Source organism: Lolium rigidum, chromosome 6 (genome assembly GCF_022539505.1).
Source record: "Lolium rigidum isolate FL_2022 chromosome 6, APGP_CSIRO_Lrig_0.1, whole genome shotgun sequence".
Taxonomy (NCBI): domain Eukaryota; kingdom Viridiplantae; phylum Streptophyta; class Magnoliopsida; order Poales; family Poaceae; genus Lolium; species Lolium rigidum.
The window spans coordinates 273291793-273306394 of record NC_061513.1 but is presented as its reverse complement, the minus strand read 5'-3'; the positions used below and the strand labels follow the sequence as shown (position 1 = coordinate 273306394).

Below are 14602 nucleotides of genomic sequence, written 5' to 3'. Positions count from 1 at the left end.
CCTCCGCACCTCCGATCGCATTTGCACAGAGCACCAGAGCACCCTGAGTCTGAGCTTTGGGCTGATTTCTTCACTGAAAGATCCGGCGACTTTGTGCCCAGTCAGCTGTCGGTGACGGATTGGCACAGAGTATGGGTTGATGAGCCAGTTCCTGGTTCACATCCTAGTCAAGACCACTCGTACGGGGCTAGCCAGCTTCCCAGGCCCATGGGCGAATTCTTGTTTGGGCCGGGGTCGTCCGTGCAGGCGGCTGTCGCTGAAGAACCATGCACAGCCTGGGCCGCGTCTGCCACGGAGAAGATTGTGCTCGAGGTGGGGCCAAGGTCGCCGGGCTGGCAGCTACAGGATATCCTTGCCACTCCCAGGGCGCATTTGGTGCCAAGAATCTCCTCCTCATCCTCGGAGGACATTGACGATGAAACCCTCCATGAAGTGACCCTCAAGTCCAACGCTCTGCAGGCTCTCCGCGCCGCCAAGTTGTGTGGTCAGGGTCTGATGGAGGAGCTGACGGAGGGCGTTGAGAAGCTGCAGGTGGACCCCAAAACTTCCTTGGTGAGCAAGTTCCTTGGGATGCTGTCTCCGTCGCTGCTCGGCTTTCCGACCAATACAAGGCCGAAGAAGAAGAGAGCGGCCCCCAAGAATGTTCTGTGCATGGACACTGCCATCCGCCGCAGCAGCAGGCCGGCCACCAAGACCTCCACCATGCTTGCTTCTCGACGGGCTCAAGCGAGTGCGTGCAAACAGCTGGGATTGATTCAGCGGGAGAACGAGTTCAACGACGACATCCAAGCGCAATACCTACGCATGTTCCAGTACCCGCTTACCCAAGGCAACGTGCAGGGGCTTGCCGCTCTCACGGAGGTTGCTAGCAGGCCTGGGTTTGTGCTGCCTGAACATGACATGCACGATCTGCTGAGGGAAACACCTACGGCTATCTAGGTGTTCGCCTTCCTCTGTCGACTTTAGTCTCCATGCATAGTACAACCTTTCAGATAGTCTGTTCGTCACGAGCCGCCCTCTCCTTTACCTGTAGCCGGTCTGGGCTGTCCGTGACGTCCTCACCATGTGTGTGTGTAGATCCGCTGCCACGAGGTCTTGCCCATATCTGTAGCCGGTGTGGCCTCCGGAAGCTTGTTTTCTTCAGTTCGATGTACTGCTTCGCCAGTTGTTCCCGGCATCGCCGGACTGTTTTCCATGTTGGTCGTCTAGGTTATCATGTTAAATCATCTCAAGCTGCTTAATTGGAATGTTAGAGGTTTAAACGATCGCGCAAGACGCACGGTTGTGCGTAACCTTGTTCACAATTCGAGATGCACCATTCTATGTGTTCAAGAATCCAAGCTTGGGACACTGACGTGTCAGGATAGACTTGATATTGTTGGCCAAACGCTTACGGGCTTCGCCCAACTCCCGGCTGTAGGTACGAAGGGGGGGGGGGGGTACTCATGTTCTGGTGCCAAGATAGGTTCCAAGCAACAAATGTTGACGTGCGCGAGTTCTCAATCACGACAACCCTTGTTGATCGTCATTCTGGCCAAATCTGGAGTCTAACGACAGTATATGGTCCGACGGACGACGCAAGAAAGATAGCATTCCTCAATGAGTTGGTGGCCATCCATGCACAGATCTCTGGAGCCTGGTTGGTGATTGGAGATTTCAACCTCATCCTGCACGACGCGGACAAAAATAAACCCAGGGTTAACAGAAGCTGGATGCGGAAATTTAAAGCCGCGTTGGATGCAAGTTACCTCAAGGAGATTAAGTTGGTAGGGAGGCGGTTTACATGGAGCAATGAGCAACAGGACCCTACTCTGGTGCGCCTAGACAGAGCCTTTTGCAGTTCTGAGTGGGATGACATGCATCCGGCCGCAAAACTGCTGCCCCATGCTTCCTCCATGTCTGACCATTGCCCCCTTCTTCTTGTACAAGACTTCGTTGTTAAAACCCCCGTCAGATTTCGATTCGAAAGCTTCTGGCCTTTATTACAGGGTTACACCGAGGTGGTTCAACAGTCCTGGGAAGAGCCATGTCGTTTCACTAACAATTTCGCTGTGTTGGACCATAAGCTTAAACGGCTCGCAAAGTGTCTAACAGTCTGGGCAAAGAACTACATTGGTGACATCAGAAAGCAAATGCTTCTGGGGCAAGAAATTATTCTTCGGCTAGACACGGCGCAGGAAGATAGACAACTCACGGTGGATGAGAGGGACCTCCGGTCATGCCTTAAGGCTCGAGAGCTTGGGTTGGCTGTCATCAACCGTATTAAAGCCAGACAACGAGCTAGGGTCAGATGGCTTAAACTTGGAGACGCCAACACCAAATACTTTCACTCAAGGGCCTCCCATAGAAAGCAAAAAAACAAAATCCAATCCCTAACAACAGAGGACGGGATTGCGACTACTCCTTCGGAGATGGAGGAAGTAAGTTATGACCACATGAGCAAAATCATAGGTACAGATGTCCCGTGCACGCAACGATTTGATTGGTCTCAGCTTGGGCTCCCAGTAGCAAACCTTTCAGAGCTAGACGCGGCTTTCACCCTTGAGGAATTGAAGGCTGCGGTTTTTGATACGCCTTCGGACAAAGCGCCCGGGCCGGATGGTTTCTCGGCGGGGTTTTTTAAAGCCTCTTGGAATGTCGTCAAGGATGACCTGCTGCGAGCACTCAACAAATTCTATGATCTCAATGACCTATCCTTCAGCAGCCTTAATACCGCATTCTATATCCTGCTGCCCAAGAATGACACGCCCACTATGATGTCGCAATTCCGGCCTATAAGTCTAATACACTCTTTTGCTAAGCTGGTATCCAAGATTCTGGCTGCTAGGCTTCAGCCACGCATGGACGAGTTAGTTTCGCCGTGTCAAAGTGCTTTCATCAGCGGCAGGAGCATCCAAGATAACTTCCTCTACGTCCAGAATCTGGCCAAACACTACCACCAATCCAAAACTCCCTCGCTGCTTCTCAAGCTAGATATTGCTAAAGCTTTTGACTCAGTTTCCTGGTCATACATCTTGGATATGCTTCGGGCCAGGGGCTTCCCTATTCGATGGAGGAATTGGATCGCCATGCTACTCAGAACGGCTACTTCAAAGGTTATCATCAACGGGGTCCCTGGCCGCCCAATCGATCACCATAGAGGCCTAAGGCAAGGGGACTCACTATCCCCTTCATTTTTGACCTGGCCATGGAGCCGCTGCACCGGCTCCTTGACCTCGCCTCTGAGGATGGAATCCTAACAAAGCTTCGAGGCAAAAAGTGCACGTTCAGGGCATCCCTATACGCTGATGATGTTGCGCTCTTCATCAACCCCACGATGCAAGATGTCCTGGGTCTCACTGATATCCTAGCTGCGTTTGGCTGCGCTACCGGGCTCCTTACTAACTTGGCCAAAAGCTCTATTATGCCTATCAGCTGCGATGGCATCGACGTAAACGGTCTGGCACATACAATGGGCATTCCGGTCAGCTCCTTCCCCGCATTTACCTCGGGCATGCCTCTTTCACCGAAGCTAGCTAACCAAGGCAGACCGGCAAGCACTCCTTGACAAGGTGGACAAATATCTCGCCACATGGAAGGCCCAACTCATGAGTAAAGCTGGCCGTTTGGAGATGCTAAATTCGGTGCTTTCTTCGCTGCCGCCTACCTTATGACTATCAATAATATGCCAGCATGGGTCCGCAAGGAGTTTGATCGGAGGCGTAGAGCCTGGCTTTGGGCTGGAGACGCATCGTGCAAGGGGGGGGGGGGGGAAATGCCGTGTCAGTTGGAAACAGGTCTGCAGACCCAAAGCGTTGGGGGGTCATTGTATCAAGGCCTTCGGCACGGCGCTGCGGTTGAGATGGATGTGGCAGAAATGGAAAAAGCCTGAGAAGCCTTGGGCCCATATGAAAATCCCTGTTTCCAAGAAAGACAAAGACCTGTTTGCAGCAGCAACTAAGATCACTTTGGGAGATGGCTCCAAGGCGCTTTTCTGGTCAGATCGGTGGTTGTTGGATCAAGTTCCAGCTGAAATCGCTCCTGACATCTTCAAAATTTCAATTAGGAAGAATAGGACGGTTAAGGATGCACTGAGCAATGAGAAGTGGCTGTTGGACATACGTCACCACCTGGACACTCATCATTTACCTCAGCTGTTCAGACTTGCACAGCTTATCGAGTCTATCCACCTTACTGATGTGCCGGATGATATTGCTTGAAAATTCGGTGGCAAGAACTTCTACACGGCCAGTTCAGCTTACAAGCTGCAATTCCTGGGAGCTATTGGATCGGACTTCAAGAGGATGATTTGGAAAGGATGGGCACCTGCAAGGTGCAAGTTCTTCATATGGACACTCATCTTGGACCGTGTGCTTACGGCCGATAAGCTTCTACAGAGAGGATGGGAGAATGAGTATTTCTGCCCTTTGTGCCGGAGAAACCTTGAAACAGCCTCCCATCTCTTCACTGAATGCCCCTTCTCTATCAAAATTTGGGACCATATGGCGTTGCACTTTGGTTTGGACGACCTCAAAACTGAGAAGTGGGTAGGCAAAGACCTGTCAATACAAGAATGGTATAGGAACTTGGTGAGTAGACACCCCAAGGCCCGTAGGTCGAGTATCTTCCCAAGCATCAAACCTTATTTGCTGGGAAATCTGGAAAGAGCGGAACAGGCACATTTTTGAAAAGAAAGAACTCTCCTTGTCGAGCTTCATTGCTCATCTAAAGGATGAAGCGTCTGCTTGGAAGCTAGCGGGGGCACCCATTCCCCTTGTTGCTCAGTATGGAGGGATCCCCTTTGACCCGGGTTAATTACCTTGTATATAGTTTCTTTTCTTCAAGGTTGGTCCTTTTTTTGACCTCCTTCTTTGTATCCGTCTTTCCCTCTATTGAAATGAAATAGCAGCTCTCCTGCTGTCATTTAAAAAAAAAATTTTATTGAGAACTTGAGCACGCGCTAGGGAGAATAGAGGGAAAAAATAATGGTCTGGAGTGATCTTTGTGCCAGATTGGTAGGACTCACAATGTCGCATCGCAACAGTATTGGGTCTTTCACTGTATACCTTTCTGTCACATCAGAGCAACACGTAGGCTGCAGAAGAAAAGTGCACTGTTTGCAATTCCGGATCTTAAAGCAGTACCAACGGTGATGATAGCTACCATACCCATACCTGCGTGTACAAATGCATTTCCGCACATATCACTGAAGATGGAACTTTTCGCAACCGGCTCCTCTAAAGTTGAGTAGCAAAGTCAGTGAAAAGAACGTTGTAAAGTCAGGGTATTATGGCTTAATTACCATATTATGTGATGTAATCAATTCATGTAAATAATTACTGTAGACATAAAAAGTGTGGACTAAATTTTATTACATCATAATTTTGTCCGTACGTAATTGCTCTAAATTCATAACATAAAATTGCATTATGTAAAATAATTTAAATCATTTTAGCCTTAATCATACAATTTAGAAGAACAAAAGACACGCTACTGTAACTTACCTGACTCAAAGTTAGAGGATCCCGTCCCGAACTTTTCGTGGCTGTGATCCATGATGGAACGGAGCGTTTAATCTGCAAATTGGCTCTTACAAGTGGCTGCTGTTAGGTTTTGTGTCAATCCGTTATCAATTTCATTTCAGTATACATTGCAAGTAGTCTCATTTTGTTGCGCCCGAGGAAAATCAGTAGTTCTCTTTTCGAAATTTAAGCATAAAGGTAGTAGTCTTAGAGCATCTTCAGCCGGGTTCTCCAAAGCGTCCTCCAAACGTGTCGGATCGAGCGTTTGGGGTACATATTTTGTTCGTGTCGTGTTTGGGGACGTCGCTCCTCAGCCGCGTCCCCCAAACGCCGCCCCAAACATTTTTAAACATTAAAATACTCTTTTTTTGTTTTTTTTGCATTTTTATTTCAATAGAGAGAAGAAACATTTCACAAACTAATACATAATTGGAAACATGGTTTCCATAAATTAATACATAGTTTGAACCATGATTGATACAAATTTAAAACATTGCAAAATAACGAAACCTAACTAGTATTGGCATCACAGATTTCGTGTGTTTGCTGCCAAGAAAGAACACTTGCAGACACTTCTAGTCACCCAAAATGGAAAATCCACCTGATGACGGTACCCCTGTTGGTTCTTTCGAGGAAGAACAACCAGAAACCTTCGTGCCTATTTTCTGCGAAGAAACAATACTTAGTTGTCGTCCTCCTCGGCGTTGTCGCCGTGGTAGTGTCGGCGGCAGCGCGTCTCGTCGAACACCTTGACGCTCATGTCGGCCTCACCAAGGTAGGAGAACGTGAGCACGAAGCCGGCTTGGAGGTGGTGGTAGCGCGCGAACTTCTCTCAGCCGGTGTGAAGGTACATCTTGCCGCGCGCGTCGAAGATCACGTCCACAATCCACCGGCAGCAGCCGCAGGCAGCCTCTTGCAGATGCAGTGAGGCCGGCTCATCGCCAGCGACGAAGTCGGTGAACTTATCCGGCAGCCTCTGGATGCCGAGTGGCTCGCCCTTAAGGACGACGACGAACTCGAACAGCACTTGCCGCTCCTCCTCCTGCAGGTTCGACGATGAAGACGACGGCGATGCAGGCGACGGCGAGTGTGCAGCTCTGCCGCGACCACGACCACGGCCGCGACCTCAGCCTTCGCCTATACCAGACATGGCATCGACTCTTGAGATGGTGGCGACTAGGGTTGGGGAGAGAGGCGCTAGGGTTTGTGTGTGAGGGACGATGAGAGAGCGGCCCTTTTTATAGGCCGGAGGGAGGCCGGGGAGCGGTGGCGCTCATTAACGCTGGCACGCAGAGTTAGGCGTGATGAGACGCTTCGCTGGGCCTTCGCGAGAACTGCACCGTCGTTGCGCGCCAATAACTTTCGTCGCGAGGTAGGCGGCGATTAGTTTAAACTTCAATATGCCACTGACGCGTCAGGCCCACGTCTCCTGGAGTCGCATTTCGCTGTGTCCGGCGTTCCCCGAGTGTCCCCTGTATAGCGGAACGGGCTCGGAGCGCCGGACACCGTATTGGGCCGCGCCGGACAAAAAGAGGTTTTGGAGCACCTGACTAGGAACGTTTTTTCGTCCAACGCGCCCCAAATCCCTTTGGGATGCTTTGGAGGACGCGGCTAAAGATGCTCTTATGCTAAGAAATCTTAAGAAGCCGCATGTGTTAGCACGGTGCATGATTCCCTTTCTTATTCTTTTTTTTCAGTGTTTGTATTTAATAAATTCCTTTTACAAGGAAAGTCCGTAAAAATACCTTTTATTGTTATATCAAGTAAAAAAAGATATACAGTTGGTCATACAATCACGGTTATATGGATATTTTTTATACTAGAGGATTAACCGAACTAACGGAGTTTTTCGATACGGGTATCGTTTATGGAATTACTAATGGACTGGTTCTTGTTATATTTTTTATAGGAGAAAAAATTAAATATGTAGGAGGAGGACGAATCTAGTCTTATTTATTCTTTTTATTATGTGTTAGTACAAAACTACCGTCAGAAAGCACAATTTTCAAATTTTAATCTAGCACTTTCAAATTACAAATAGAATTTGGTAGTATATGTTAGTATTTTTTTTATATAGAAACAACAGTTAGAATGTAGCCACCTACTAATGCAAACGTACTCATGTAGTCACGTAACATCTACCATCTACAGAAGACTGGGTTTCGAGTTTCAAAATAGACAATAAATATATGTAGTATTGATTGTCAAAAAAGTTACCAAATGTGTGGTGGTTCATCTATTTTTAATGGAATTAAAAAATAGTACATATTAATGAGTTATCGAAGTTAGCAGCTTCTAGAATTGACCAATATTATTACAGACAAAAATATGAACATTTACAATACCAAATCAGAATCAATAGATCTACCATAAAACATACTTTATAGTGTATTTGTTAAATATTGTATTGCTCTGTTCAAAAATATAAGACATTTAGGAAGGCTAAACCATCCTTCGAAAACATCTTATAATTTAAAACATAGGTAATTTTTTTACACATTTGGTCAATATTATTAATTTTGACTTGTAACTAAATTTATATCTTCATAAGGCTAGTCATAGTGCTAGTATCATACACATTGGTCCCACAAAAATGCTGATGTGGCAGCTAATTAAGGAGGAGAGAGGAGATTAGACTAACATAGCTGGATACTGTATCATAGCGCATGTCACAAGAAAAGTTATTGCCAAACAAATCTTGTGCACACATTTGCATTAAGATTCTAAAAAGTATCATGAGACTGAATTTGGTGATCAGGTGTATACGTGAGCATAACTATGATACTACTTTATGATACTAACCACTATAGAGATAATACCATACATAAGTATCATGAGACTGAATTTGGTGATCAGGTGTATACGTGAGCACGCGATCATCACCGTTGGATCTGATCCACCACCGTTGGATTCAGCCTATCAACAAACGGCGACACTAACGGTTCTGTGAACTTTCGCTCCGTTTAAGGCGACAGTCGCTAGCATGCATGCTTGAGTAGCAAATAACCAAATGTGTGTGGGACCGCTTGAGTAGCAACAACCAAATGAGCGTGCGTTGACTCGATTTGGAGCCTGTCTGAATGAATTAAAACAAAATATGCTTGGATCAATTGATGGATCCATTTCACTAGTACGCACTGCACAGATTACACCTCCGGTCAACCTCCGCAGCAGCAGATTGAGCTGCCGCTCTGTCTAACGTACTGTAGATGCGATTTTGGGGGATCAGTAGCTCGATGGGCGGCGGATTGAGCTGCCCGGATCTCGGCACGACGAAGCTGTCGCACGATGGGCGAAGGTTGGCCCGCTCCTTCAGAAGCTGCTCCTCGCCGGGCCGCTCCTGTGCCGGCGCAACCCGCTGCCACCAGCCCTGTCCAACCTCGCCATGTCGGTGCTACCAGCGGTAGCCGGTGCTGCTACCAACAGCCGCCGACCCTCCTACCAGCGGTCTCCGGTGCTGCTCCAAACCACCGCCGCCGCTGCTACCAACGACCGCCGGCCCTGCTACGAGCGATCAGCGATCCGCCCGTAATCAACGCTGGCGATACCGCGCCCTGCACGAGCTGCCGCTCGTCAGCGATCCCGTGCCCTGCACGAGCAACTTCTCGCCGGAGATCCCTCTCGAGCTCTGTCCCCACCTCCGCGGGCCCCTCGCCGTCATCGTTCCGCTGCCGTCCGTAGCTTATTGCAAGCCTCCAACCTCTCCGAGCCCGTCGATCGACCGCAGCTCGACGACGCGCTTAATCTTCTTCCTCCTCCAGCTCACCTCCAACCTCTCCGACCATGCCAATCGACCATGGCGAGTGCCCTCGTTCAGCTTCCTGCAAAACAACATTATTCTGGTCCGAGTTAACGAATGTTTCTGGAGAACACAACCAATGCATAACTTCTCCCTGTGGTTTGTCATCACCTGGCGAAGGTCAGCTGCAGAGATGAAACCATTCTGGTGCTTGTCAAAAGCATGGAACGCCTCTTTCAGCTCCTCCTAGGAGTCTTGCGGGCCATCGGGTTCAGGAACTCCAGGAAGTCAATGGTGTTGTTACCATCTGCATCAACCTCGTTGATCATATGGTGCAGCTCCACTTTACCAGTAAGTGCTGAAGCAACAAAGTGAAAGGGCAGTCAGATGAAGTCTAGATATCAAGGATAGTAAAAAATTAACATCACTCGAAGTATAATCCATTTGATGACCTGAGAGATATCACTGTTCTTTTAATGTAAAGTTCTTGTTCAGGAATGCTACAGTACCATAGTTCTGATTCAGGTTGCCCACCCTTACACAACCGTACCTGGTACCACAGATTCGTAAGCTGTAAACACCATACACTTATTTTGTTCGGTATTGCTCTTAAGTACTCGACATTATTATTAGTGTAACCATAGAAAACTTCACAAAAACAGAATCTAGAGCAAAGACTGAGAAGAACTAATGGCAATGTTTTCTTGAAAAAGTATCTGTGAAGCAACATGTTGATGTTTGGACAGCAAATGACAAACAATTTATTTTCAAGTTGTTGATGTTGAGAATAAAGAAACCTGTGCAACATCTGGCACTAATTTCAACACAAGTTCTTTAATTATTCTCTTCAAGAAGCAAGAAAGAGCTAGGATCAGATTGGACCATGTACCTAACACGAACGAACTAGGATCACACAGAGCACTAACTGGGAAACTGGGAGGTAGGGGGGCGATGTTTTTTTTTTTGCGAAGTGAAGATTTCATTGACCAAACATCTTACAGATAAGCCCAGAAAAAAGGAAAATTACATCAATGTCCTCCTGAGCTCTAGCTCCTTCTTCGTCGCGCAGCACGCTCTGCCGGCGAATCCCGCCGCCCTCTCCTCCTTCGAACCTCGGACTGGGAGGAGCCCTCCGACGGCCAGGAAGTCGACAGTCCTCGGCGTCGAAACTCCTCCATCCCGCACCACGATCGGAGCCGATTCGGTCAACGCCATCTTCACGAAGATCTACACCTGCCGGCTTCGCCATCTCGAACGCCGGCCAGAGGGACATCACGCCACGGCCCCGGAGAGCGGCGAGCGCGCTGAAGACGGCAGATCTACCAAGGGGCTCCACCGGAGCATGCTTAGCAGAGGAAGGGACCGCCGCCACCAAAAGCTTCTCCGGCCGCGCCGCCACCTCCACGACGTCGCCGGCAAGCACCCCACACACACCTAGACTATGTACACACCGGGATCCGTCGATTCCCCGTCCTCCCGCCGCCGAAGCGGCCACCGGAGGGCGAGGAATCGGACGAATCGCCGGCGGCGAGCTGCTGTGCGCGGTTTTGCCCAAAGAAACGCCCTTTCACTGTAGAAGGGGAAAGGAGAAGAGGCCAAGCTCAGCCTATTAGGGGGGCGATGTTAACTGTACCTTGGAGAGGATGTAGTCCACAAGATCCGTCGGCGCCCGGACACTAGGTTCTGCAGAGAGGGAGCATCGGAGGGAGGGGACACGCTGGCGGCGCGGCCGGTGGAGTCAGCGAGAACCCTGCCTCCAACCGAACGCCTCCTCGTTTCCTTGCAGGCAGCGTTCATGGAAGGCAGCGCTGAGGTCCCCGGATCCGGCAACTCCGCCATCGAACTTCGCCACCAAATCCGGCACAGCCACTATCGAATTTGGTACCCCAAAATCATCCAGGTCAAAAAAAATTGATCTTTCTGAGCTTGGACTAGATTCAGCGATGCTAGGGGAACGGAGGCAGCGATGCTACCTAGGGGACAGAGGCGGCGAGGGCGATGCTAGAGACGGCAGCAGCGATGCGAGGAGATTGCGGCGGCGTGGTGAAGGATGACGGCGGCGGATGCGAGGGGCCGCCGGAGCAGCAGGGCCTGCTGTACGGCGACAACCCCGGCCTCAATGGCGCGGAGGACCTGGTCTGGGTCTGGCTGTTGTGGAGGAAGTGGAGTAGTGGGGTGGAAGGATGCGATGGTCCCCGTGCTCCCCATCGATGGGAGACGTCGAGAGTGCCCCGCCCCCACCGGCAACCACCAACATCACCAAGGCTGGGTCACGAGGCGGCGGAGCCATGGGGATGCCATGCTGTCGCTGGACCGCGTCGGCGGACGGCTTGAATGAGCTCTTCTCCTACTCGATTTCCCCGCCGGCCAGGGCTCCTGCGGGCAGCGGTAGCCGGCGCGGCCATGTCGTGCCGGAGAGTAGCACGGCCTCCCCAGTCCTCTGCGCTGATGGGGGCGGCTGGGAGTGGGAGTAGATTTAGGAAAAGAGCACGACACGGTCTAAGGAATCCTGTGAAACAATTTTTTAGTAGTACATCACCTAACGGAGAGATCGGATGCCGTTAGACACATGTCACTCAACGGATGCGTGCTCACGTATACATGCGAATGTAGTATTCTTTCAACAGGGATTTTGACCACCGTGTAGTGAATAACACACTCACAATCATCTAACGGTCATCCAACCAAGATTATAATAATACTTTTTCCGTGCCAAATCACCCTATGTTACTAGTTTAGTCATAATAATTAAGTGTTAAGGAAAAGATATTAACACCTACAATAGTGAATGCATACGTGACTTTATGCAGGAAGTATGATTAGCATTATGGCTCTCTTTGGTACGTCCGTATTGTCAAAACAAAGTATTTTAACACCATGTTAACAAATACCGTAATTTTTTCTCCTTTATCAGTTTTAGAAAAAAGACTGCCAAACCTCTATCTTCAATACTAAAAAAAGCCGACAGTTTTACAAATATCTTGGTTTTTAGAATTACAATATTTATTCAAGCCAAATACATCAAAGTATTTTATACTGCAATATTTGAGGAACCAAAGTGTTTTGAGAAAACTTTTAAAATACTAGGCTACCAAACTCACCGTACATATATTTTTAGCTAGTTTTGAATTAGTTTTTATGTAAGTATTATTGTATGTCTTACATACGTTTTTTCTAATGTGTGTGATGCTACTGGGCGATTCTATTGAAGTGTTGTACATCGAATTGAACAAAGGCTCTTTGCTCTTTCTTGTAGTTGTGGCTGCACAAGGAGTGTGGACTAGTTTGGGTCACGGGTGACGAGGATCCCTTTTTTTTGAACATTTTAAAAACGACATTTTAGAATTTTAAAAACATTCTGAGAAAAAACTGTAGAAGTAGAAAATAGTTACTCTACCAACTTGAAAATTCTCAAGCCGAGCTAGAAGAAAAATCCCGGCAGCAACCAAAAAACTGTAGAAGTAGAAAATAGTTACTCTACCAACCTGAAAATTCTCAACTCGTAATACCACGTACTTTTGGGATGCACAAAAATGATAAAATGTGACATGCAAAGTAGTGAAGAGTGAAAAGTTGCAATGCTCTTGTAAATTTTTGTAAACCCCGAATGTAAGGTATTTCAAATTGTATGTTGGTAGACAACATCATTATCTACAGGTAGGATGTTTTTCAGATGTTTTTTGAAACCCTCGATGTTTGTTTCCATTTTCTTATGTAAAAAATGAGCTTCATGTAGCTCTGAAGCTAATTTCTGCCATGAGCAAGTAATTTTCTGCGTTTTCCCAACGGTAGTTCTCCAAGATAGTACCTGTATATTTGTAACAATTTTGTTTTAACACTTTTTTAGCTAGCATTTTAATGTTTTCAAAGTACAGAAGGACACTTGTCTTGTAGTGACACAATAGGTTGCGGAGGTAGCAAGCAAGCGAACTTCTGCGTGACCACGGTCAAAAGAAAGGAAGGCTGTGGCATGGGCCCTGGTTGCAGATCCTATCACCTGCAAAGGTTAGCACCTTTTACCGCAGAGCTCGCGGCCATTGGGAACTCGCCACGCGTCCTCTCCACTCGCCATTAACTCCTGTTCCTGCCTTCCTCGAGCTCTTCGGACTTTGGCTGAATCAACTTCAGAGAGAGAGACACCAAGAAAAAAGGGCGGCGCGCCATGGCTGGACAGGTGAGCGAGAAGGAGCTAGAGATCGTGCTCATGCAGGCCATGATCGCCGCGAAGAACATCCGCCCCCAGCGCGACCGCCTCCTGCAGCTCCGGCGCCGGCTGGAGCAGCTCAGCCTCAGCCCCAGCGACGACGACCACGCGGGCAAGATCAAGAAGCTCGCCCGCGACCTCTTCGACGTCTACTACATCGGCATCGAGTACGGCGCGCGCACCCTCTTCACCTGCCTCAAGCTGGCGGCCCAGGGCGGCGCCCGCCTCGCCGTCAACTTCGCCTTCGCCGCCATGCCGGAGAAGCAGCTCCACGACGCGCTCGTCGCGCAGCGGCTCCCGGCTCGCCCCACCACCCAGACCGAGGCTTTCTCCCGCGTGGAGGCGACCTTCAACGCAGTCAAGGTTCTCCAGGACCACCACGTCCCGCGCTGCATCGAGCACCTCGTCGGCCAACGCCCACCCACCGTCGGCGAGAGGACCAAGACCGACCCCTCGGACAAGGCCCAGGCCGCCGCCACTGCCGTAGACCTGGCCAAGGCGCGCGACTACCTCGACCGCGCCATCACCCTCGCCGACCTCGCCGTCAAGCACATCGACCTCGCCGTCGTCGTCATCTCTAGGTTCATGGACCCCAAGAAGGTCGCCAGCCTCTCCGAGTTCACCGACAGCGTCGCATACATCTCCGAGGTACATACACCACATCCTGGCTTCGCTGCCACTAGATCTGCCCACCGATGTGCATCTCCCTCAGTCGCATGAACTAATCTTTGATCTAATCACTAATCCGATTCATTTTCTTCACTTTACTGCAGGACGGCCCCTATCCAGCTTCAGACTGAGTGATCCACCTGATCGAGGCTGTGAAGCGATGAAGGGGGTGGGATCCCTGGGGGGATCCCTTGCATTGCTCATCCAAGCCGACCGCACATTTACATTGCTTTCTAGTTTGTAACGCTATAATTCAGAAGCTAATTTGATTTCTGGATTTCCCTGGTTATCTTAGCGTGATTACGAGTAAACCTAATGTAATCGTTACTTGCATCTATATGTGTCGACAATCGAATCGCAGCAGCCCATGTTTGAACTGAAATATCTGGGATGCGCGATGCCATCATGTTTTCTGAAGTTATTTGTTCCCATCCGAGGGTAGTGTTCGATCATAATGTTTCTCCAGCTTGGTAATGTTCTGTACTAGTA

General features: G+C 49.1%; 1 protein-coding gene across 1 annotated transcript; it reads left to right on the top strand.

Moving 5' to 3' along the window:
* Positions 1-13402: 13402 nt before the first annotated feature.
* LOC124666324 lies at positions 13403-14244 on the top strand. The gene is made up of 2 exons (XM_047203666.1): positions 13403-14092; positions 14218-14244. The coding sequence occupies exons 1-2, from the start codon at positions 13403-13405 to the stop codon at positions 14242-14244; spliced, it is 717 nt and encodes a 238-aa protein (XP_047059622.1).
* Positions 14245-14602: the final 358 nt, after the last annotated feature.

Coding starts and splice junctions, on each gene's coding strand:
- LOC124666324 (XM_047203666.1), top strand. CDS start 13,403: ATGGCTGGACAGGTGAGCGAGAAGGAGCTAGAGATCGTGCTCATGCAG. Junction 14,093..14,217: donor GCGTCGCATACATCTCCGAG/GTACATACACCA, acceptor ACTTTACTGCAG/GACGGCCCCTATCCAGCTTC.